Source organism: Mastigoproctus giganteus, chromosome 6, assembly GCF_048544385.1.
Source record: "Mastigoproctus giganteus isolate SK-2022 chromosome 6, ASM4854438v1, whole genome shotgun sequence".
Classification (NCBI taxonomy): Eukaryota; Metazoa; Arthropoda; class Arachnida; order Uropygi; family Thelyphonidae; genus Mastigoproctus; species Mastigoproctus giganteus.
The window spans coordinates 61,382,876-61,409,060 of NC_143580.1; the positions used below are offsets into that span (position 1 = coordinate 61,382,876).

The window sequence follows — 26,185 nt, forward strand, 5'->3', positions numbered from 1 at the left end:
AAGCGTTAAAAGTGATAATCTTCGTTTCTGTAACTTCCTTTCCCTTCGTTTTTGGCCCCGTACTTTTCTTCTAGTTTCCCAACCCTCAATCAATTCATGCTACTGAAAATGTATAGGATTCTGCTGAGTATGTAAAAATAATTAATAAATAATCTTATCTGAATTAAAGGTGTTACATTATGGACGGACTCATGTTGAAATAGGTGCGTACTCACTTTCCAACCTGCCTAAGGATTGGCGTGAATCCTTTTATGCAAAATAAATGGTTTAAAAAATATATTATTTTCCTTTTTCTAAATTTCTGGATTCCATCTTTCGAAGTCTCCAAAATGTCTCTTCTTCTATTTACTTTGTTCATTTCTGATCTCTGTGTGATACACCAAACTCACTGAATTAAAGAGGGTGCAGAAAATAAAAATACATGGTATGATTATAAACTATCGGAGGACATAGAAACCTACAGTAAGTCAATCTGCAAACAAGTCACTAAGTGGATCAAGCAAGCTAAGGCAGATTATGAGGTCTATGGTTATGAACGCAAAGAAAAGCTGCCAAGAATTGTTTGCTTATGTTAATACTAGAAGGAAAGGGACGAACCACGCTGGCGCGCTCGATATGAAAATGAGCTGTGATCACAGCCCATGTTTTCTTCTGTTAACAAAGAGGATCAAAAAGGAAAAGTGATTAATTAGAGACCTGTAAACTTGATATCTGTTCCTGAGAAAATAATGGAATCAGTGATTAAAGAAGTATTGTAAGATACCATCTTGACAGGAATTCGGTTATATGGAAATCATAGCATCGATTTGTTGAGGATCTTGACTGAACAGTGTGAGTAGTTACTGAGGCTCAGTAACAAAGGAACTGAGTATAAAAATGTTCACATATACTCAGCCTTCAGTAAAGCTTTGGACACTGTAGTAGTGTGGAATTGGGGACAAGTTACTTCTATGGATAAACGGGTGGTTGAGTGCAGAAGGCAGAGGGTAGCTATATGGGTGATGCTTTTCTTGGACTAATGTTATTAGTGGAGTCCCTCAAGGTGCAGTGCTGGTCCCCTTACTATTTTCAAAATTTATTAACGATATTGATCTAGGAACCAAAAATATTTGGGAACTGTGCGGGTGGAGAATCCCTCAACCGACTGAAGTCAGTCCTACACTTATTACAGCCTATCCCTTTGTGATCGTTTTCTCCTCAGGCAGATGCTCACCATAGTACAAGAAATTGATGGCGATCTGTAAAAATTTGCAAAGGATCAGAAATATCGGAGACAGGACCTTGATGGCCTAACCTTAACCAGGCAAATTTCACATTAAATATGATAAATATAATAATGTCAAATATAATGTTTGTACGAATGTATCGTATTTACACTACCTTACTTTGCGGTAGATACAAAGGCTGGTAGAGTGGTTAATGACAGGAACTAGGGCATTCTATGGCCACAAGACCTATAAAAAATAGACAGGATGGGTTGAGAAGCGGTAATTGAGGTTTCAAATTTAAATTGAAAAGGATGGTTGCAAGACAGATGTGCGAAAATTTTTTTTCAGCCAGGAGAGTACTTGTTGCAACAAAGTTCCATCTGGTTTTGTGGAAGTGGGTAGTTCTATTAAATTTATAGCTGAATTGGGCAAGTTATTAGATGGATTTAAGGGTGAGGAGAGAGAGGCTTGTTGGCTGATGGTCTATAAGCTTGCTTTCTCGCATGATTTTCCACTATTAATGCTAATACGAATACTACCTATTAACATAACAATACTAGTTCATCAGACATTCCTCTGTGGCCTTTTCTCTGTTCTCTATATTATAAAAAGCCTTGAAAAACAAAAGATTTAAAGATGTAGAAACAGTTCAGCAGAATATGACAGGAAACTCTCTCAAATAATTTTTTCCGATTCCAAAAACTGATTTTGAGAGTGATTTCCGCCTCTTAAATTCAATGTTCACTGGCAGGAAGGGCGAAATAAATAAATTCACAACGAGGAGCCTAATTTGAAAACGATTAACCTTTCATCAATGGAATCTCAATATCACTTTTGCAGGATTCAGTCCCGATACTTCTGATCAGCCCTTTTACGTTTCAAGATATCGACCAATATGAGAAGCATGTTTGTATGACTCGGAGAGTCTAAATTCCAAGACAAGATTTATTCCAATTCTTTTATCTTAGTTTGCTTTCCAATGCTACTAGATTAAACTCAATACTGCAGAGGTATTCTGAAGATTCCGAGAAATTTGAGTTTCCCTTGTGTATACTGATTACTGGAGCATTCCTATCCCAGTGACAAAGATGAATTGCCCCTTCAACAATTCGATTATGTACATCGCAAGGTACATTAATAATTCATGAACACCATTTTTTCTCCTGGAAGTCAGTTACAGAAGAAAGATAAATATAAATGACGGGGTTACATTTAATCAGGTACAGCAAACGTTTGAACGTTTCTTCAAATGTTTCACTGCGAATCGACTGAAAAATGCAGGCGTGGAATACGATACAGAGAGTAAATATTTTCTGTATCTCTCCGAATATACAGAGATGCACAAAATTTCTGTTGTTTTTCGTTGTTGAGTTACTGATACTCACTTCCAAGACATGCCAACAGTGGCGCTACAGTCTATCTTATCAAACAAGCTACAGGCCTACAACCTACGAGCCTATTCAAAACCACTTTTATATTTCCGATACACAAAAAGGAGTCCAAAAAACTATCGCCCGAGACCGACTAACTCAGTCAGGTCGAGAACAAAGCCCATAAAATTCTTCCCGTCATCCACGGGACTCGAACTTTGGTCTTTTCCAATCTGTGTGGGCAGGATGACGATTCTACCGACTGTGCTACCCACGAGGGCCATATCTTATCTAACGAATCATATGGGTTTCGTCCGGGGAAATCGGTGGGTGACTAACTTTGTTTCCACTCTTGCAGTTTGTTTGTAAAGGAATTGACAGGATGGACAGGTTGACATCGTTTACACTGATATCTCTAAGGTCTTTGATTCAGTTGGTCCCATCCTTTTAAAACCTAAATTACAATAGTATAAAACTGCGGGTTCTCTATTCCCTTAATTGCGGGTTCCCTTAATTGACTATTATATATCTAATATAATTTAACAGATTAAATTTAATGGGCGCCATTGTGGTACGTATTCACTCCATACAGGTGTACCCCAATTCTCTACTGTGGGAATCATTTATTTCCACTATTGTTCTAAACTAATATCAACTTATGCACTTCTCTTGTGCTCCCTAACTTAGAATTTTCGTGCAGCGTATAATCCCCATTTTCACCTAATATTATCGATAAAAATTCAAAAGATACAACTCAAAGTACGCCAAGATGGTATTTTTCACTATAATGATAACCTCCACTACACCTACTTACCTAAATAAAACAAGAAAGAGTTTTCAAAGCGTTAATTAAAAATAATATGAACCCGCTCTTACAACGTAGACAAATACAGGGTCTAAAACTTATTTATAAAATTCCAAAATTTTCATCAATCCATACATGTTTCTCTCCCATACTTTTACTTCATCTGCCTCACCATGAACAGGCAAACAGAAAGAAACGGAACAACTCCAAAAAACTTACTAATTCAATTTCCAAATATACGAGGTCTCAGTTCCAATCACAAAAGTGGTACTTGAAAACATCTCCACTCTGATACGTCTTGTCAGAGACTTCCTTATCTGCAATCTACACTTTCTGAACTTCTGTGGCTTAAAATCTCTTTACTCAATTCTTTCGAAATCATTTATTTCCACTATTGTTCTTCCAAATCAATAATTCAATTAAAACGTTTGGCCCTTGACATTTAAAACTTGATTTTATCTAATCTAACAATCTAAGTAATTAATTTTCCATGGTGATTTCAATGTCCACAACTGCAGTTGACGTTTTAAATTTTCTGATCCAAATATTTTATGACATCGTGTTAGCGTAGTTAATCTTACAGGTTGTTGTTTTTGTTGTTATAGGGTTTTAGGAGCATCAGCGACTAAGGATTTATTGCTGTGTGTATATTATTTATAAATTTCCTGTGTTTTGAGGTCGATTTTCTGTTTGCTGGACGAAAAGCCCAAGTTTCCAGGAGAAAAAACTATGCTGCCTCCCCTGAGACCGACTAACTCGGCCACGTTGTGATAAAAGTCCCATTAAAAATTCCTCACGTCATCTACGGGATCGAACTCAGATCTTTTCCACCCTTTGTGAGGAGGATAGCAATCCTACCAACTGTGCTACCCGCGAGGGCAATCATATAGGGATGAATTCACAACTCGTTGGGATCTAAATCTCTTCATTTCTCACTTACACTAAAGCTCCCAACAGTTGTAAACAATTTTTTAAATTTGAACTAAGAATAGCAAATTTTAATGTTGTCAATCCTACTAGTCTCTTTCCAAAACTATTGGGGGCAACTTCTACTCATTCATGCCTCTTCTACACTTGGGGTTTTATTGGTTCTTTCTCTCTTCTGTCATTTAAAGAAAACTATTAAAGCGACACAGATTTGATGAAGTGGAAAACCACTGAACAAAATGGAAGAGCTTTTAAGCGGTTCCAAAGGATATTGTTGAGAGTTTCTTCAAATAATCGCAGCAACTTTAAGAGAAGTCAATGGCTGCAGAAGAAGAAGAAGATTAAGGTTAAAATCCTGCATATAAAAGCATTTTGTGTCCTATAGCACTTTGGAATTTCTTTGTATAAATGTCGTATAGAAAATATTTAAAGCTAAGCATTTGTAGCTTTTAATACTTTTTGTATTTCTCTTTCTAACGCAAACGTCATCCAACATTCTTCTACGTCCCTCGGTCGAATCGGTGAAGAACAAGTCAGATTACATATGATCAAATAGGAGAATTAGTTGCGATTATCTTAAAGCCGCATTTTTCTTTTTGTTCTTACGTTTATAAATTGCGTTCTACCACAGGAGAACTTAAAGAATTTTTTATTATGGACCACCAAGACCACCTTGCTGTTACTTAAAGCAAATCTCCTGGCTTCCATGAAGCATTCCATTAAGGTAAAAAGAAACGACTTCTTGTATTTTCGCAGTAAATCCGAAAATCCTTGCCGGTATACTTCTCAATCTGTCATCAGAACTGACTGTGAAATACCCAAGAAAAGTATTAAGAGGAGAATGAATACGTTGGACTTTCCAACCAATAAATCTACCAATACTCGGATTTAAGCTTCTTCAGAAGAACAGAAAGGAGAAAAGGTGTCCGTATTATAGAGGATTATGAATCCGAATCACTTCATAGAAATCGATTGCCAGTATCAACCAGAAAGATGAGTTAAAAGAGGTTTTATATTCTCTTAAAGTGAAACAATATTACATTCACTTGAGAGCCATCGAGGAAAAAATTGCGGATTTACCATTCTTGAATTTCTGAACGAATTATTTCGCAACCTGAAAAATATCAGCTTTGAGTAAGAATTTAATAAAGGATAGTGCCTACTATTCAATATCTTAGTTTATTTTTTTATACAAAATAAATCGTTTTTATTTTTCTTAAATAAGAAATGGGTATTCTTATATGATTTGGCCCTCGTATTTCTTAACTTTCATCCACTGGGTTGCCAAATTAGCTGATCAATTTTCTTTAATTAGGCCCTACGGACATACTCCTCCAGTTAAACAACTATAATTAAACTTCTTTCAATTAAAATCCTGCGAAACTGAATGTTAGAGGGTTTTTCAATAGCGAGCCAGAGTATAGATTTTTGTTGTAATTATTATTTGGTGCGCCGTCATGGCAACAGCTTGCCACCATTATTATTAAGGCCAACCAATGCAAGGAAGCGAACGTTTCCTGAAACATCCCAATTAAAGCCTAGCTCGAATTTTTAACCACCCTTCCCACTTTCGAATCTTTTGCGAACTTTGGGCTTCTCTTGGGTACCCTTGACAATATAATTTATGAAAATCAGAAAGAGGAGGAGGCCCAACACTGATCCCTAAAGCTCCCCACTTGTTACGCTGTTCACCCTGAAGACTGACCATTTAATGATCACCTTCTGACTCCTATCTTTTAGCTAGCTCGCGATCCAAGGTAGGATCTTACCAGTAACTCCAACTTCTTCAACTGTTACTAATTAAATCATGGTAATGTGTCGCATCAGTCAGGCACGTCCTACCCTTAACGAATCCATACAGAGATCTATTTATGATACAATTCTTCTGGAGATGGTCCTAAATCATCGCATCCTTGATCACAGACTCAAACTCGCTGACTTGTAGTTGCCCAACTCCTCTTTATCAACACGTTTCTGAACTGGCGAGACATTAACGCTTCTGTGGTCATAATGGATCTTCCTGGCGTCTAATGATGCTGATGTTAACATTCCCAACTGTGCGATACTCATATGGAGCCTTTTTAATTTTAAATGAATTCATACCATCTTCCTCCTCTAACATCAGTAACTTTTGTAAAAAATGCTTCTCTGAGACCATTATCTCACTTATTTACAGCAATGATTCCTTAATCTTCCCTAGAGGTTCGAACTTGCTTTCGACACTGAGAAAACGAATGTAATTTTGTGAAATTTGGATTTTATTCCAAGAAAAGGGTTTCCCTTTTATACAATGTTCAAATTTTCGAACGGAGTGTTAAAATTTTTAACTATGGAAGATAAAATAATCAGGTCGCTTTTTTTCATTTGGGTTTTCGCTTCCAGGCCCAGATTTCCATCTGAGGATAAGAGATTAATGTGGGCAATGGAAGATTAAAACCAGTAGGGGCTTTGGGGCTAAAACAGACCGAACACCAATAGTCAAGACTATTTATGTCTCAGCTGTGGTCCTATAGCCTGAATTTTAGCTATGTGCTACCCTTAATCCCATACTGTTGGATGGCTTGGATTGGTTTAATTTCGGTTATAGTTTTGTATGCTTCTGCGCTTTTCTAGCAATTGTTGCAATGCTTCTAGAAAGGTGTTGGTTTAGAATAGGTATGAGGTATCTAAGAACACGAGACTTCGGTATACCACATGTATAGTTTGCTCACATTTATGACTGATTTATCTGCTTTGCGGGATGAAAACTATGCAACCCACACTGGTCATAATCATTGTGTTTAGTCATAAGAGCGCAGTCTCTACAAGAGGTAGCGCTTTGTTCACGTGCTCTAAAGGATATTCTGAGGGTATTAGTATCTACCAGTCTGATACTAATTAAATTCCATTTAAGCGGATATAATTCGTTATTCGCACTGACAGTTATACTGATATGAAACACCACACTGTACTCGAAGTCACCTAATCTAGTTCTAGTTCCAGTTCCAGTTTAACGTATCAGTAATCGACCCGTTATTAACAGGTTAAAAATATGTCCGAAGCCAACGGAGAATACAGAAGGATGTTCTGGTAGCCGTGTGATTTGATATTTGAAGGCTGCACAATCCATCCGTTACCTATCATTCGTTTGAATGGGCTTTTGTTCTCTATTCCTGCTTGGGATGCATCAACAAAAAGTTAAATCACGGAAATGACCGCAATGAACGGAGTCCATGCACGAGCTATATATTTATTTTGAGGCATCTGCGTTGTTGGGAAGTGATTCAGGAATTTACAGGTCAGTTCATTAACCTACTAAAACCCCCAGCGCATGCTGAAACTAGCAGCCCTCATATTTCAATGAATGCGAGTAAGTCAGCATGTGACATGACCTATAAATCTGCATCAATGTGAATTAGGACCATAGAATTGGTAAATACAGATTTGTTAGCCTGACTTCAGTGGTAGGGAAAATCTTAGTGCCAAAGAATGCAGTCCAGGGACATTTGGATACAAATGGCATTTTGAAGGACACAACGGTTTGTTAAGGGAAAATCATGTTTAACTAATCCGGTAAGCTATTTTGATACAGTTGCCCACGAGCTAGATGTTGGGTATATCTTCGACATAGTTTACTTGGATTGTAAGTAAGACATTTGAATCAGTCCCTCATGATAGATCACTGTATTAGCTGGAACATGCTGGGATTACTGGAAAGATTCTAAGATGGATTTCAGAGTGGCTTCAAGGCAAAAGGAAATCATTAATATACACTGCCATATCATTAATAGCCGGACGAGGAGACATGTCCAATGCATGCAACAGGTCACAGAACTTGATATAAATATGCACACTAGACTTCGAACAGACAAGTGCAAAAGTGGGCATGAAAGTTGACACGTTCAACAGAATTAACAGACTTCCAACGTGGATGATAGTAGGATGCAACATAAGCAAGCGTTCTGTACGAGACATCGACATCGCAGTCACTCTGCGGATCCTTACTTCAACGGTTAGTGACGTTATATGAAAATGGAAGAGGAATGGGACTGAATCTGCCAAAAAACTGCCAGATAAACCCCGAAAACTAACAGAACGAGACAAGAGAAGTCAGCGAAGAACTGTGTGCCAAATCGTAATTTGACACTGCCTCAAGTCACACAAACCCTCTGTGAGAGTATTGGGACTAATGTCAGCACTAGTACAATACGAAGGATATTCCATGATACGGGTTACAATGGTCGTGCAGCTGTTCACAAGCCATTGATCACCTCAACGAATGCTAGACGCTGATTAACACTGCGTATGGAGCGCGAATCCTGGACGAGTCAAGGTTCGCACTCTACCAGTCTGATGGCCATTCCTGGGTGTGGCGAATGCCAGGAGAACAGTTCCTTCTTGATTGTATCCTCCCAACAATGAAGTTTGGTGGAGGCAGTGTCATGGTATGGGGCTCCTTTCATGGTTTGGCTTGGACCCATTAGTTGTTATCGACAAAACCATGAATGCTGTGCAATACCTGGACAATTATGCATTTCCAACATTATGGCAATACTTCGGGGAAGGCCCATACCTGTATCAGCAAGACAACGCGTCATGCCATACTGCTCAGGTCGTAACAGAGTGGTTTGAGGACATGGATGTGTAAAAGTTGGATTGGCTAGCCCAGAGTACTGATCTGAACCCTATTGAGCATCTTTGGGATGTATTGGCTCGTCGGGTACGTGCACGTCGAGGTGGCCCAAAGAACAAAATCGAACTGGTGGCTGCGTTAAAGGCCGAGTGGAGGAACATATCACCTGACATTTATAAAAAGCTGGTTGAGAGTATGCTGCGAAGATTGAAGGCTGTCATAAATGCAAAAGATTTCAGCAAAAAACATTAAATGACACAATAAAAGCTTTTTTTTGTCTAAAAGCAGGTGTCTGGATATTAATGGTAGGAGAGTGTACATTGTACAGATTGATGTAAGATCAGAATTGGGGATTCCCAAGGATTGGTTTTTGGGCTATTGCTGTTTCTGATTTTCATAAACGACATCAACCATGGGATAAAGGGCGTAATGTCAAAATTTGCAGAGGATGTAAAGATTGGGAGAGCCCTTAATGATCAGAAAATTGGCAGCGATGTTTTAATTCAGCAAAATGCAAGGTCGGGAACAGCAACCCAAAATAACTTATGCACTTGGGAGGGGGGGTCGAGTTAAAAACGGTAGAGAAGAAAGGGGGCTGGGTGTTATGATACGGGCAGATAGTAAAATTTTTGTGCAGTGTAAACAGGCAGCCAGGAAAGCTCATATTATCCTACCGATGATTCATCAAACATTATCCCGTAGAGATAAAGAGGTCATACCATAATCCCGCTGTATAAGCAATTTTAAGCCCGCATTTGGAATATTTGTCCAAGTATGGAGACCTCATCTGAAAACAGACATTGAGCTTTTTGAAAGTGCCCAAGGAGGAGAAACTCGCATGTGAGATCAGCAAAATGGCAAACGTACAAGTAGAGACTTCGATTATGCTGGTTGCAGAGCTTGGCAACCTCAGAGGTGACCTGATTGAGGTTTATAAGGATCTGAGAGGGGTTAGTAAAATGAAGGCTGAATTTTAACTGTTATTTCAGAACTAGGGGTCATAAATTCGAATTATAGGGAAAGAGGTTTAGACTAGATTGTTGGAAGTCTTCTTTTAGCCAGTGAGTTGTTGATTACTGAAACTAGCAGTCTCTGCAGGTAGATGAGGCTGACAGTTTGAAGAAATTCAAAGGTCAACTGGATAGTTACCGAAGTGAAGAGGGAAACGCATAAAATTAATTTTCTTGCCTGCTTTCAAAAACCGATGATTGCAGGCAATTCACTTGGCCAACGTCTGTTATTTTGTCTAGGGGTGTAAGAGATATTGTGAAACGACTTTGGGAAGACAAGAAAACAAAAACAAAAGCAAGAGATTTGCTTCACTGTCTCTAAATCTCTTTGATTTCGTTTCTGCTATCTTTTAATCCTCTTTAAGAACATCCAATTCGGACTGCTTCCATATAAAACTGTTTTGATCAAAGAAATTAAGGATTTAACAGAAAACATTAAAGAACTTCTTTGTACCAACTCTGATTTAAGTACTGAAGCAGAGCTTTTTTATAATCTCTGCAGATTCGTTTCAGAATTCCTGGCAGATGCAATGGGTCATGTAATCTACAGGGATAAGTTTTTATTTATTTTTTTTTCTCAAAGTACCGGAAATAATTAAGCGATACAGGGTAAGTGGAAAGAAGGATTGTGCGTAGTTCGCTACTCCTGACTAGTTTCCCAGATCTGCGTGCATCTGAGACCAGATAACAACCCATCTTGAGTTACCCTGGGGTACTTAGAACAAATAAGGGCCGGTTCTCATTAATTCCGTTTATTTTGAAACAGAAAACGAGAGCTGCTTCAACGTGAAATTATTAACAAGATACCGAACAATCGAAGAATCAAAACAATAAACAGAGCAATGGATCTGGTTGGATTCTTTAGAATAAACTCTGAGGCAATTAAGGCCGGAAGTCTGAATATCTGGCTCATTTGATTTAATGCGCACCATTGTCCAAAAGTTAAGCAGCATATAAAATTTTGTTGGGCATTTCTTAATGCGTTAAAATATCTATATTAAGATCCACATGATAGCATCCAGTTGGATTTGTCTTTTAATATTCTAGGAATGTTACTAAATCAAGAACAAAAATTCCCTTAATATTTCCTCGCAAGTTACAGATAATATCTTAAGAAAATCCATAAAAACTTAAACCTCCAGTATGTTAATTTAGTAATAATATCTTGAAAAACTTCCCCATAATCATAATAGTCTGTAAATATCTAAATATTAATTAATTGAAAGAACCAAAAGATTTCTTTTAGAAATCTCTTTCTAAAAGAAATGTTTCTGGTTCTTTTTTCAATTTGTTTGACTTTTCTATTTATTTTCAATGAAGATCGAGTCAAAATGAAGTATCTCCTACTTCTGTCGGGTTCATATAGCATCCCCACAGTTTCGTTATCTTGCAAGGCCCAAGGGTGTTTTAGAGTTCCCAGATGTGATGGGGATCCATTCTCCTTCCTTGACACTCGCATAACATTACGTGAATAGATGACTTCTGAGAAACTTTCAGAATGTGTTTTCAATTGACCCGTTTGGAGAAACGAGTATTCGGGGGAGATTCCAGGTATACAAAAACCACTTCGTCCATCAAATGGGTCGCTGAAATAAATAACAGCTACCGAAGTTGGTAATGTAAAGGAGGAACGGTTACCGTGGTAACAATAAATCACGTGTCATTATTTATATTTATCGTGGAACCTGAAAATTATTTTATCATGTTATCCTACGTTCTATTTGGGAAAATATTGAGGGGAAATGAAGCATCTTAAATTGAAATAAATTCGTAAATCTAGTTAACTAACCCTTACAACAAATTTAACTTTTAAATAAGTTACTGTAACCTCCAAAGAGATTTTTAAAAACGCGTTTGAAACATTTATAAACGACTTAAAATGACTAAATGGAGAAGAGGAATTTAAAAAATGGAATAGAAAGTGAATTGATGATGTCTTCTGATATGAGGTGAGATAGTTTCATTGTGATGTCGCTGTTAATTTGAAGAATCAAAACATTTATTAGTGCGGCGCGTAATATGGGTTTTTTTCGGAGAAAAATATATGCCTATATTGGAACATTACCTTGCAGTAAAATCATTTTTGCAATGTTAAGCGAAAGTCAATAATAAATATCCAAACGGGCCTGTATCAAATAAGACTTTTTCTTGATGGGAGGTACCCCCTAGGGTATGTTTTGTCGATGAAGAACGGATATAATAAATAAATTAAATCATCTGTCACATCAGTCAAGCACTAACCGAAGATTATCTAAATAATGGAAAAAAGATGGAGTATTGTTAGGCGGATGTGACGTAAAATTCAAAACAATTACAAATAAAATATAATTATTTCACCAAATCAAAACTTTAACAAATAATCCTATCGTTCATGGCCCTTGATGCCATAACTATGAAGTAACCGAATTGCTCTATGGCAAAGCATATTTTATTTCCAGACTAAAGTGACCTTTTTCTTCACAGTCATGGCATCAAGGGCCGGTCGATGTAGGTCTATAAGGATTTGTACAATGAGTCTGATTTATTATTTAGGAAGTATAAATATTAATGAGAGAATCAAAAATTTATGAAACTAAAATTTAAACGAGGCTTTTCGTAGAAGATGTAAGACATCTCAGGGATAAAAGAAAACATATTGAAAGAATTATCTGTCTAAGAAATGTGGGTTTTGAGATGTAGGAATGTTTCCCATTATGCTGTGACTGGAGAAGAAAATATCTGGACCGAGTCTCTTTGAAGACGGATTTTGTATAACTAACTCTCATTTGTCTTCATTTTCGTAAAAAAAAATTAAGGCATATATTTAATTATATTATTTAAATATTAATTTTTATTGTCTTATATTTATTAATTATTTTAGAAGAATAACAAAACATTATAAATGTTAATGAATATAATTAATACAGATTATTAATATTATATCACAAATTAATGGTGTAAGAGAGTTTAGGAATTCATTAAACATTTAAATATTTTAATGTTTAACGTTTTAATTTTTATAGAATGCATAATTTTAATGTTTAAAAATGTTTTTAATTTTTTTTAAATGTATAATTTTTTAATGTATAAGTTTAGTGCTTAATGTTTTAATAAATATTTTAAAACATTTTTAAATATTTACAAACATTCCAAATTGAATTTTAATTAGTTTTAAATGAATAAATGTAAATAAGTTTTAAATAAAATCAAAAAATTTAATTAAAGTTTTAACATATATATATAGAAGACGATCGAAGGGTGTTTTCTGGTGAACTCCGAGCCGAACCTGTTCGACGGTTATTGATTATAACTTATAATTTAAGATAATATTAATTATAATTTATAATTCATAATAATATGAAAGGTGCAGTGTGATTTTAATATAATGCATATATACTGAGTGGAGAGAAATCATGGGAGAGAAAGCTGTCCACGATGAGATGTTATTCCGGAAATGGCGTATTCCCGATACATTCTTGATAACTGTCGAACGGGGCTATTACAATTTCTGTACCACCTCTGCGATAGAGTAACCCATGCGTCGGTTAACTCACGTCGTTTATCCATAAAGTCGGTTAACTCACGACGTTTATCCATAAAGTCGCTTAACTCACGACGTTTATCCATACTGACATTGAATTATCGTCTACGTGAATGCAGGGTGCCTATATTCCTGCCAAGCAGTGGGTTCGTCCATTAGCGAGAGGGGTGACAGCGTTGCGTTGCCCACTAACCAGGTATTTCATGAATTCTGTCCTTTCAGTGTATTATACAGAATTTAAGGCAGAATACGTAAATTAATTTAAATGCCAAGAGTCGCCATTTAATACCACTTTAGAAGGTAAAGGCGAAGTTAATTTTTTTCCATATGGATCCATTAACAGGAAAATGCAAGAGAAATCTAATTACGGGGATGCACTTCAGTCGAGATAATACAACGTGATGCCGTATTATCTCGTATAACACGAATCAATCTGGGTTTCGTACAATTTTGCTCCATTCATTTTATTCTTTTACTTTACTTCTACTCTTAGTTTTTCAAAGAGTCTGATTAACAAAGTTCTAAGCAGATGGTATTCATACGTAAACAGCTTTTCGATTTCGGATTATATATATATTTTTTTATTATCTGCAAAGCCATTTTTAGGCGCATTCGCACATATATATGTGCATATTGTCTTTCCCATCTCCGTCCGTCCGTCCGCATGTAACAGAGAGACTCGCAGTGGGCAGATTTTCACGAAATTTTATATTTGGGCCTTTTAAAATATTTGTAGAACCTTTCCAAATGTCACTAAAATTGGACAAATAGAAATGCGGAAATTATTGTTTCTTTTTCTATATAATTTGTATGGAAAAAGGACTGATGATGACCAGAGATGCATATATAGAATACGAGAAAAGAGAATTAAAAAAAAAAGAGTAAACGGGAGAATAGCAATAAATATTATACAGTTGAAAATTAAACTGGACGGCTAAGTTTAAAGAACCTAAAATATACAGTTTTATTAAGCGTTCTCTAATCTTAATAATTAATTGATAAGTAGATAAATATATTTACTTTTCACTTCTAATAATCACAAGAAAATAGTAATAATAATCAAATAATTTAAGAAGAGGTATATTAAACTGTTTTAATAATTGTGTTTTAGCATTCTGTATCACGCTACATACTGTGGTAATTATTATTGATATATTACTTTTTTTCACTGGTGTTCCTGTGGGATCGTCCTTAGGCCCTTTTTTATATAATTGAAGTACTATATTCATCTTTTTTACTGGCATTAATAATTATAAAAATCTGAAACTTTTTTTCAAGTGAATTTGGTGATCGGGGTATTTATCATAAGTTTACCATTAACTCCAATAAGTGTAAAGTGACTACTTTTTTTGTAATTCGATGATAAAAGCATTTCAATTTTAGTCATTAAATTAATCATTATAGTAACCCAACAAGAAACTCAAATAGAGGGCGATGCTTTTAAATGAGAATAACTTCGAATAAAAGAGTGCTAGAGACATGGAACAGACGAAACATGTTGACCACACTGCCTTCCTTCTTGAATTTATTTAAGCTATCACCTTCCAAATAACAGATGGAAGTTTGTTCCAGCAATCAACTACCCGGTAGCTAAAGGCAAATCCTTCCTAAAATGAGGCCTCCTATGATGTTGGATGTATTGCACTTCAATTATTGAAAGGGGGGGGGGGGAGTTTGGATGATTGTTGTTGGCTTTGTCTTTGGCATATCCCCACAAAATAGCCTAATGGCGACATAGCTGTCCAGCATGGTGGCCATACTGCTTTAGAAATTATGCGATTTCCTAAAAGGAGAGATAGTTCGGCCACAGATGTACATGAAGTGGGACTTGATGCACTATATTGCTGAAACCACCCATTAACAATCTCCTCCTCAGCAAGGTGTCCCAGGAATAAGAGATTATTTCAATTAAAACAATGGACCTCAACAATCCTACGGCAAGTAATTGCATACCACATTCCAATATTCAGAGTAAGGAAACCTCTTAGCGAGGGCCTCTGTTATGTAGTACACACGATCGAGATTTGACACGCATTAGATATTGTCATACACGTTGGAACTATTTTTCAGTATCGCAGATTTAACAGATGGAGATATAGTGCAAAAGTAAATGATATTATGTCGTGTCTCTATTACTCTTTTACTCGACGTTTATTGCATATTCGTAGGTTCTTGTTTAAGATGATCATCCTGCACACGAGGAAATTTGTAAGCAAAGAGTTAAATCACTAAGTTACTGAAAAATAGTTCAAACCTGTATGATAATATCTAATGCGTGCCACTGGTAAAAGATTCAAATCTCGATCGTTTTAAAAAGCATCCAGAGTCATTCAAGCAGCTATCTAAAAGGACAAGTATCAAAGCAAGGGAATTTGATCTGATGCATCTGTAGTTTCAGCAATTCGAAGAACTGGAAAGTTATTGAGAAATTGGCTGATGTTCGAAACAACAAAAAGGATACAAATTGAAAAATAATCAGAAATGGTATTTTGGAAGAGAAGATAAATAATTCCCTCGTTCCAGCCTTTTCATTTTCAGTACGTTTTTTGGAAGATATCTATCTTCTAACAGAAGATAGAAAAAACTATCTTCTGTTAGAAGAGAAGACCAAAATAACTTCGTAAACATCAAATCGACAACTGAAGAATTTACCATGCGTAGGTGATTGTAATATCAAGAACGATTTCATTAACTCTGAATGACAGTTTCTCCACTCAAATGATACATCTTATCACATATGTTGCAGAGAGTAGAGCAATCTCATTTCAGTATTAAACTAAAAACTCCAATATCCACGTGAAAATAATTTAAAATCCATTAGAGCAGAAGGATTTCACAAGATAATTTCTACATACAAAAAGTTTTTATGAAGTTTTCCCCCAGGCAACTACACCATGCGTCGTCCTGTAAGACAGTACACGAGGTACGCTGCCTGTAAGACGAATTCTATGACAGAATCCGTCTTTTATATGGAAATCTTGGAGAAGATTTCCTTTGATCTCTCTCTCTCCTTGTAGAAATGTTTTTATGGATTTACACAACTGCTTAGTGGTTGTTCAGAGTCAACATAAGACGGTAAGTGAAAGAGTAAACCTAGTATAATTTAAAGGTGAACTGTACAGACTACAATATGCAAAAAAAAAAAAAGCCTAGTAAACATGGGTCCTTAAGTGAATCGTTTTCGAGATATGGCACATTTCTAGTTTGGTTCCACTATTGACAAGGCGAACTGTACAGAGTTGGGATCCACCACTGACTTGTTTGTTTAGGTTAGGTTATGCTCATTCTCTCTGTTTCCCCTGTCTCAATGCTCTGAGACGTAGCTGGCATAATCAACGCCTTAGAGAACATTGAATACGAGCAGGTAGGCCCAGAAGCATAACACCTGATGTTGAGGAAAGGGTGTTAGAAAGAATATGTGGACATGTGTATATGTATAGGGCGGCACCTAGAACATCTGTTCAACTTCCCCTCGTGTCTTTGTGAAGAGCAGAATTAACTGTAAATCGGCCAGAAATGTGTCGGTGTAGGTTTGTGTGTGTGCATTCTGTATGTGTTTTTTTTTTTTGTTATGTTCTGGTCGCTTGGCCACCCAGAAGCATCACTCACCTGGACAGATGATTCTGGGTACTCGTCCACACCACGGGAAGGTGGGCCAGTTCCAGTAGAGCACGTAATGTCTCAAAAGAGACTCTGACCCACCTGATGATGCCAAAAGGTCGGCCAGGATCCTCTGGGGCCCATTCCAGAGGAAAAGAATGGAGCGAAAGAGGAGAAAAAACAAAACAAAACCAACCCGTGGTGTTATTAGAAAGAATAAAAAAATCCAGGAATTTCGACAAGGAGGGTTGCTCTGCAAGAGCGTGTATTGAGTCATAGCAGTGTGTGGCGAATTTTATGTCACCAATTACTGTACCCCTACTATATCCAGCATGTAGAAGGTCTCAGCAATATAGACACTACCCTTCCAGAGTGAACTTCTGCCAGTGGATGCAATAGTGTGTCCTGAACCCCCAATTTTTAAACACATTTTGTTCAAAAATTGGGGTATTTTTAATTTTCAAAACTGTCACATGTGGTCCGACGAAAATCCTAATGCAATTCACGAGTGATGACATCAGCAACGTTTCTCGTTGAATATCTGGGCAGGACTACTAGGAGACCGTCTAACTGGACCACACTTTCTGCCAAACAGGCTAACAGGAGAGCTGTACCTTCAATTCCTGCAGAATGTTCTTGCAGACCTCCTTGATGATGATAATGTTCCACTTCAGCAACGCCAGAACATGTGGTTTATGCATGGTGGTGCACTGGCACATTTTGCTTGAGTTGTGACTCGGTATCTAACTAGAAGGTATGGTCAACGGTGGATAGGTAGAGGTGGGCCAGTAACATGGCCTCCAAGATCACCAGACTTAAATTCTATGAATTTTTGTATCTGGGGTCGTGTAAAAAGCTTAGAGTACACTTCTGACATTAACACAGTTGAGGAATTGCAGCGTCGAGTTGAAGGAGCCTTTCAGCAAATCAGAAATGACCCAGAGAAGACTACAAAGCTGTGTACGGATGCAAGGACATCATTTTGAACACCTTTTGTAACATCCTGTAACGTGTAATATCTGTAAAATCCTGTGGTGTTGAAGCCAAAAAATTAAAGATTTATTATCTTATGTTTAATAAAACCACCCTTAGCAAAGGATTCACAGCTTTTTGTTAATGACTATGCTCCCATAGTCGGTGGCTTAACAGAAAATGTGCATTATCTCGAAAACGGTTCATTTGCGGCCCGATGTTCACTGGGACTTTTTAGCTTATTTTAGTTTGTACTTTTCACCTTAAAATTATTGATCATCATTTTTGAAACACCCTGTATAAGTGATACATACAAGATACATTGAAAACGTCGGATATATCACAATATATAAATAACGGAGATGGCAGAAGACGTCCAAAACGATCAAGGATAAAAAACAGAATATCTTTCGTGGGCAAAACCAACGCCCACTTACAAAGGAAGAGTACATCCGTAAGTCAACATGTATAGATGAAAACAGCGGCCACTTCAAGCAGATTTGGAGAGAGTAGAATTATAAGCTGAAAGAGAAATGCACCCAAGAGACCACCGACATGGAGGAGAATGATCTAGTCAGTCACCAGATTGCGTTGGGCTTACAAAGATGTTTCTGACATGGTGAAATCGCTTAAATATTTCTTGAGATGCTACGAAAAGAGTTTGGAGAGTGGGTAAAATCGTCTAGCATGTTGCTGACAGAAGTTTTATGGACGGATTTCTCAAACAACAGTCTGGAGAAATACATAAAGAGATGTATGTCATGAACAACAAATGGGGTAGTAGATTCCCATTATAGACAGAATAGCACTCAAAAGGGCCCTTTTTAAAATGTCCTGAATGAACTAATATGGCAAAGTAATGGGATTACTTTGCCATAATTATTGTCATTAAGAAAGATATAAAACAGAAAATTGTTTAGATCTGCTTTGATGTTTAAATGAAATTAATACGTTTGATATTTAGTTTGACAAATGTACAAGGGGCGTTTGAAAAGTTCGTGACCATGAAGGATTTATTTGAGGAGTCTGGTAATATGTTACTTTTCAATAGACTCCTTTGTAATTAATTCCCTTTTGTCAACGGTTCTGAATAGCGGTGATTCCAGCTGCCAAGAAAGTTTTCTTTTCTCTCCAAGAATGCATCCACTACAGAAATGAAGTCACTGTCGCTGGGAAAATAGACGCCAGCAGGTATTTTTTCAGTTGGGAAATAGGTGAAATTCCGATGGTGCAAGATCTGGTTCAAGATTTGAAAGTCGTACTCATGCAGTTCAGCCATGGCAATGACAGATTTGTGAGCAGGTGCATTGTCCTGGTGGAAGATGATATATAGGTCTGCGTAATATGCCCTATGGCTGTCTTGCTTTTCTGAAGATAATCTACTAACAACACTCCATCAATATCACCAAAAAATCAATGCCATCACCGTGGCAGCAGAAGGAATCGACTTGGCTTTCTTTTAAGGGGGGGGGGAGAAGAACTTTATTTCCACTGTTTGCATTGTTCCTTTGTTTCTGGCTGAAAGCGATGGACCCACGTCTCATCCATGGTCACAAAATTTGATCAATCTGCTCGAAAAGATGCAAATGTTCACCTGACTTTACATCACTTGTGCACTTTTGATCTGGTGCCAACTATCTTGGGACCCATTGTGCTGACACCTCTTTTAGCGAGGGTTTCTGTTATTATGTGGTACACACGTTCTTATAAGATGCCCAAAACATTGGAAATTTACTGAAGTGTCATTCTTCTATCATTCATCACCAGATCGTACACTCTCTTCTGCAGTGATGGACGTTGCAGATCTTCCACAGCGTTGGTCATCTTCCAGGCTCTCCCTCCTTCGCTTAAATTGTAGTGCTCACATCTTAACTATGGAACAGGAAGGGCATCCTCCCATATTGTAACCATATCTTCATGAATGAACTTTGACGCTAGTCCCTTTTTCACTTGAATATTCGATGACTGCACGGTGACTGATTTTGTTCATCTTTCCTCATTCATACAACTTTGTTGAATTAAGAAAAGACCTTATTGAAACGGGATGAAACTTGGTGGATTCATCCCATTTATTGGAAAGTTTTATGGAAAATGTCCAATAGAATCTGGTTTTTTTGGTCAAATCCTTCTCTAAGTCATAGATAACAATGGAGAGGTCCTCCATATGGATGGGTTTAATATGGAGAATAATTTGGAACAAATTGTTCCCAATTCTTTGTTCTTCCTCCTCACTTCGAATAATAATTTTCACAAAGGCAACTCAGGTCATGAGTCGTCAGTGTATAAATCGATATTGATACGTCACACACTAAACTGTTAAAATATTCACTGTTTTAAACATTTATAGGATATTTTGTTTTTTGTTTCTTCGAAGCATCTCTTAAGAAATCCAATCATTTTCGGTTAAATTTAATCGTGTCGCTATCGAAAACAACAAAAGTGATTTATGAAGGAAATTGGGAGGGGAAAAACATTACCGACAAGAGAAGAAACTTCGTAATATTCAGAAAGATAAACATCTAAAAGAGATAGAAAGCAGTAGGCTGGAAAACGGGCAAGCATCGCCAACAGCGCTTTGTACGTTACACTTAAGATTATTGTCCTTAAGGTAGACGGTAAATCAATGAAGGTCATAACAGATAAGCGTGCACTTTGGCTGACGAGTAAATATGAAGAAACAAAGGATTTCCCTCGAGATAAAAGTGGAAAAACGTAAATGTTTATTTGCATAAATAAATTCCAGCCGAAAACTGGAACTTTTCCTATTCAGGCAAAGCAAAGTGTGTTAGCAGGGAAGGGGGACCACTCTCAAATTATTTACTTTTGTTGTGGACTATCCTTCGAAAAAGTTTTTTGTGATGAGAGGGTAGTTTGCGAGAGTGAAAAGTCACATAACCCAGTCAGATTACAAGTCTGACTAACCAATTTGAACATCAGTAGATGCAATGCTTAAACGAAAAAGTTCCCTTCTTTACAAAATCTAGTAAATTCCCACAGCGTGCGAAATTTATTTGCTTAAATTCAAGCACAGCATGAAATATTTCCACTCTATAATGTTTTAAACACAGCAGATCACTGTTTCCAGTGTTATTTTTTCAGATGCCTGGTCTGTAGAGCAAAATAAGGAGATCCTTCCTTCTCTGCTCCTGTGCGCTATTGAAGAGGGATCTCACGATTGTGGAGATGACAGTGGATGTGTGCCAGAAGCTTCTAGATGTGATGGAGTCGCCGACTGCTCCAATGGAGGGGATGAAAGTGTTTTCCTCTGCGGTAAGGTCTTTTTAAGTACATTTAAACTTTTTCAGTTTTTCCTATTCTAAAACAAAAATGGCGTAGACATTTGACCATCAATCACAAGTACAGAAAAATGGCTGAATGCTAAATATCATTTGTAATTAACCGTATTATTATTGCTATATCAACCGCGATGGGGGTGATCTCTCCACTTCTACCAGCTTTTTTTCACAACACGGTTGAGTGTTTTACTCACAGAAACACGGAACTTTCATCCAGAAAACAAAATACACGCGATTACAGAGACAGCACACTGATGCCTCAAAGCCTTATTTGCCATAGTGCGTAAAACAAACCTAATCTAACATTTATGGCTCTGTACGGAATGACGCATTTGCATTAACTGAAAACTCTCAGAGCATTTAAATAGCACACGCTTTTTGATTGGATCGCGATTTAATCCTGTGACTGCCAAATATAATTAATGATCGTATTCATGGTTTATTGTAAACAGGAAGATTGGTTTTCAAGAAAGAAGGTAATTAAATCAGGGTGTATACACGAAAGCAGATGTGTAGGAATAAAAGCTAAAAGCTTTTATTCCTCATTCTATCTAGAGTATGAAATTGCCTAGTGGTCCATTAGGTTGTCTGTGCTGGAGAAATTTAAAACTGTCAGCATTATCTCCTGCCATTATCTTAAAAGATCTGTACTCTAATCCTGTTGTCCTTTCCTTAAATATGAAAATTATAACCCGATTTCGCTTCAATCAATGTGTAAATGACTGCATTAATTCAATTGTCTTTCAGATGACCTTGCTCAGAACGTTTGTTCAGAGGTCATGAAGGAAAGACAAAATAGGCGAACAACATCATTAGTATTATTTTTCAGTTCTATAAATAAAGACCCTAAACCATTTAATTTTCCATGAACCTCTATATAGACCTACAGTAATAACTACGTTCTTTCTCTAACAGTACAGTTTTATTTGCTTGTCAAAAGCCTTCAATACATCTTCAACAAACTCTTAAAATTTCTAGTTGAGCAACACACCCTAAGTTGCGATATTTATTGAAGAGTTCTGTTGAGGTCATTACATCTTTATGAGACGTGTGGTGCAGCTTCAAGTAGGACATTTCGTTTGTACATCATTAAAGAGGTTGTGGCTACCAAATTTTTTCATCTCATTAACGTTTTAAGTTGTCACGTTCTTAAGTGACACTGCGAAAATGCACTGAAAGGACAGAATTCATGGGATACCTGGTTCCTGGACAACGCTACGTTATCACTCCTCTCGCAAATGGACGAACCCACCGCTTGGCAGGTATATAGGTACACTGCATCACTGCATTCACGTAGATAGTAATTCGATGTCAGTATGGATAAACGTCGTGAGTTAACCGACTTTGAAAGAGGGATGATAGTGGGTAACCAGCACATGGATCACTCTATCTGGCAGACGGTACAGAAATTGTACTATCCCCATTCGACAGTATCAAGAGTGTATCGGGAATACACCATTTCCAGAATAATCGTGAATAGCGCTTTGGGCAAAGAAAGGTGGTGAATGAACGTGGCCGTCGACGTCTGTCTCGCATTCTTTCAGCCAAAAGAGAAAAGCGGAAGTAGCACAAATCAACGCTAACTGCTTTGGTTTTTATGGCACCTGGGCGACTAAGGCCATGACGGGAGGGAGGTGCCAAAAATGGTCCACCATGACCATTAGGCAATCATTAGCCGCAATAGGTTATGGGAGCCGCCAACCCACCAGATTCCCATTTCTGACACCACAACACTCTACGCCTCAACTGGGCGAAAGAATATGGGCAGTGGACCTTGGATGATTGGAGTCGGTTCTCCTGGTCCCATGAGTCCCGTTTCCAGTTTTTTCGAGCGGACGGGAAGGTGTGTGTCTGGCGGAAACCGCAAGAAGCTATACACCCTCACATCGACAAAGAAAAGTTCAGGCATGTGACCGGTCGATGGTCTGGGGTGCGTTCAACGGGCACACATTGGGACCTCTAGAGGCATCTCTGAACGGTCCAAGTTAGGTGTCCATCCTTGCACACCATCTGCATCCCTTCATGGTCTTTGTGCTCCCACAGAGCAATGGACTCTTCCAGCAGGACAATGCGCCTCCCCATAGAGCCGTGATTACTAGAACATGATTCAAAGGGCAATCGGTAGATTTTACTACCATGGAATGGCTTCCCCGTTCACCAGACATGAATCCTGTGGAACATCTTTGGGATTCTGTGAAAAGGTCCGTTTGAGCTTTGGATCCTCCACCCAGGAATGCAACGGAATTATGGACAGCAATGCAGCAAGCATGGATGGAAATACCTGTGGAACGCTTTCGTAAACTAGTGGACTCAATGGATCGGCGTGTGACTGCCCTTATCCGGAAGAAAGGTGGGCACACCCGTTGCTAGGTAGGAAACCCATGATTTCTGTCCACTCAGTGTACTTTAGAGGATGCTAAATTACCAATAATTTTCGTCATTTCTGATTTTTTCCACTTTAAAATTAGTCGATATTCTAAGTTTCAAACCTCTTTCCAAAATTAAAATATCAAAATAATTTAAAAACATTAAGAATACACCAGATATGTCATTTTCAGGTTTATTATTAATCCTTATTGAAAGGGAAGGTAAATCTCAGTCTCTCGTGATGCCTACAAGTGTAAAGGGGCAGATGTGTACAGAAAAGGCGATTTTAGTTTCCTCTCTCTTAACAGGTTTAGAATGACACCAGGAACTTTTATGGGCTTTTTCTGTCTTTTTCTCAGATGTGAACAGTAGGATTTTTCATCCACCAAAACAGTCTCCAACTTACGCACAAGCAAATTCACATTTAATACCCAGTGATTACAATTCCTCTCCCACACCATGAGGAAAACGCCTGAGTTCGAATACCATCAATGGCGAGAGAAGATTTTAAGGGCGCTTTTTCACAACGCTGCTAAGTTATGGTTCCACAATACTGTTGGGTGTATTTTCATCCAACAAACAGAATACAAGTAATTGCAGAGACAGCACACTGATGCCTCAAATCCTTATTTTCCATAGAGCGAAAAAGACAAACATACCTAACATTTATGGTTCTGTACAGAATGGTGCATTTGCACTAATTGAACGATAATTACATATCTTTCGTAGTTTGAAGCTTTACAAATAAAACCTATGAAAAGTGTCAGAGCAATTAAGAAGAGTATGCTCTATGATTGGACTGTGGTGTTACCCTTTATCTTCTAAATTAGAATAAATATCACAGTTTGTAAACAAGAATATTGTTTTTAAAGAAAGAAGTTAAGAAGATTACGGCCGATACTCATAAGAGGATCTACAACTAAAAGCTTTTATTCTTCATTCATTCTAGAGTACGTAATCTCCTAGTGGTCCATTAGGCTGCGTATGCTGGAGACCACTGTCAGATTTATCCTAAAAGACCTGCACTCTAATTCGGTAGACTTTTCCTTAAATATCATATGATAATCCGATTTTGCTTCAATGTATAAATGACTGCGATCAATATTCAGATGACTTTCTCAGAACATTTGTTCAGAGATCATTAAGGGAAGACAAAATAGGCGAACAACATCATTTGTATTCTTTTTCAATTCTATAAATAGCGACCCTAAAACATTTAATTTTCCACGAACCTTTATATTAACAGGACAGTTTCATTTGCTTGTCGAAATCCTTCAATACATCTTCAAGAAACTCTGAAAATTTCTAGTTGAGCAACACCCTAAGTTGCGATATTTATTGAAAATAAAAATCCAACCTTCTATATGCCAATTGTTCTTTAGCATACGCATTCTCCGGTACACTGGTCTTCAAAAACCAATTTGCGAAGACTTTCATAATTGCACACAATGACTAGCAACAGACATATACTGAATTGTTTTAGAATCATCGTACTGGTTTACGTATTTTTCGAGATTTAAAATCACGCAACCCTGGACTGACCCGACACCGAATAACTTGGCCACAGTTTGGAAAAAAAGACCATTAAAATTCCTCCTGTCGAAGCGTCCATGGTCAGCAACCTATGACCATTCGCTTGCATTCATTTGCCCTCCACTCATGAGTAAAAAACAAACAGATGACTGCGAATTGACAATCAAGAAAATGTATCTTCAAGGAGCACCTAAAAACTCCAAATTAACTTCATGATATTGCAATTACAACATCAAACAATGCCAAAGGGTGTCCTAAAGTAATTTCCTCAGACTATGTTTTAATGAGGTTATGATTTACAAGATGCTTAAATTTTTCGAAGTACACTACGAATTTTTATGCAAATACTTGTTTTTCCAAATGCAAAACTGGAGTAGAACATCAGTTGTTAACGACGTTTAGAAGGAAGATTTGTAAGTAAACAACATTTCTTTCATGAGTCCTCTTGAAGTTATTACATCATTATGAGACGTATGGTCTTGAGTGCAGCCTCAAGTAGGGCATTTTGTACGAACATCATTAAATAGATTACGGCTACCATTTTTTTTCATCTCGTTAGCGTTTTAAGTTGCACTTTCTTAAGTGACACTGAGAAACTGCATAATTTCTTGGCGAATTCTTTTCTTAGAAAGAGATATAATAGCAGATTCTAGCAAGGCAGTCCCAGATGACTTAGATGGAGTCATCCTATTAACATCTCTAGTACAATAACATATCCATTTGGTTGAATATCTTGTGTATCGTATTCGGAAATTTTAGTATTTAACCTAACAAAGTCGTAATATCTGGGATATAATAGATAAATACATGTATACACTTGTAAAAAAATTAGGGTATCATAACATGTCTAAACCGTGTTTTATCCATCTGAATATCGCTAGATAGTTCGGGTGCAATATGTCTCCCTGAGGTGTTGCAGGTGTTCTTAATGGGTTTCGGGTTAGGGATGTAGGCAAGCCAATCCA

General features: G+C 37.3%; 1 protein-coding gene across 1 annotated transcript in view; it reads left to right on the plus strand.

Annotated features, from left to right (window-relative positions):
- Positions 1-26,185, plus strand: part of LOC150084343 (G protein-coupled receptor GRL101-like) — a 129,073-nt gene that overhangs the window by 24,821 nt on the left and 78,067 nt on the right. The window contains exon 2 of the mRNA XM_090376190.1: positions 21,124-21,294. Within this exon, the coding sequence (XP_090232316.1) occupies positions 21,124-21,294 (171 nt within the window). The remainder of the gene's footprint in view (positions 1-21,123; positions 21,295-26,185) is intronic.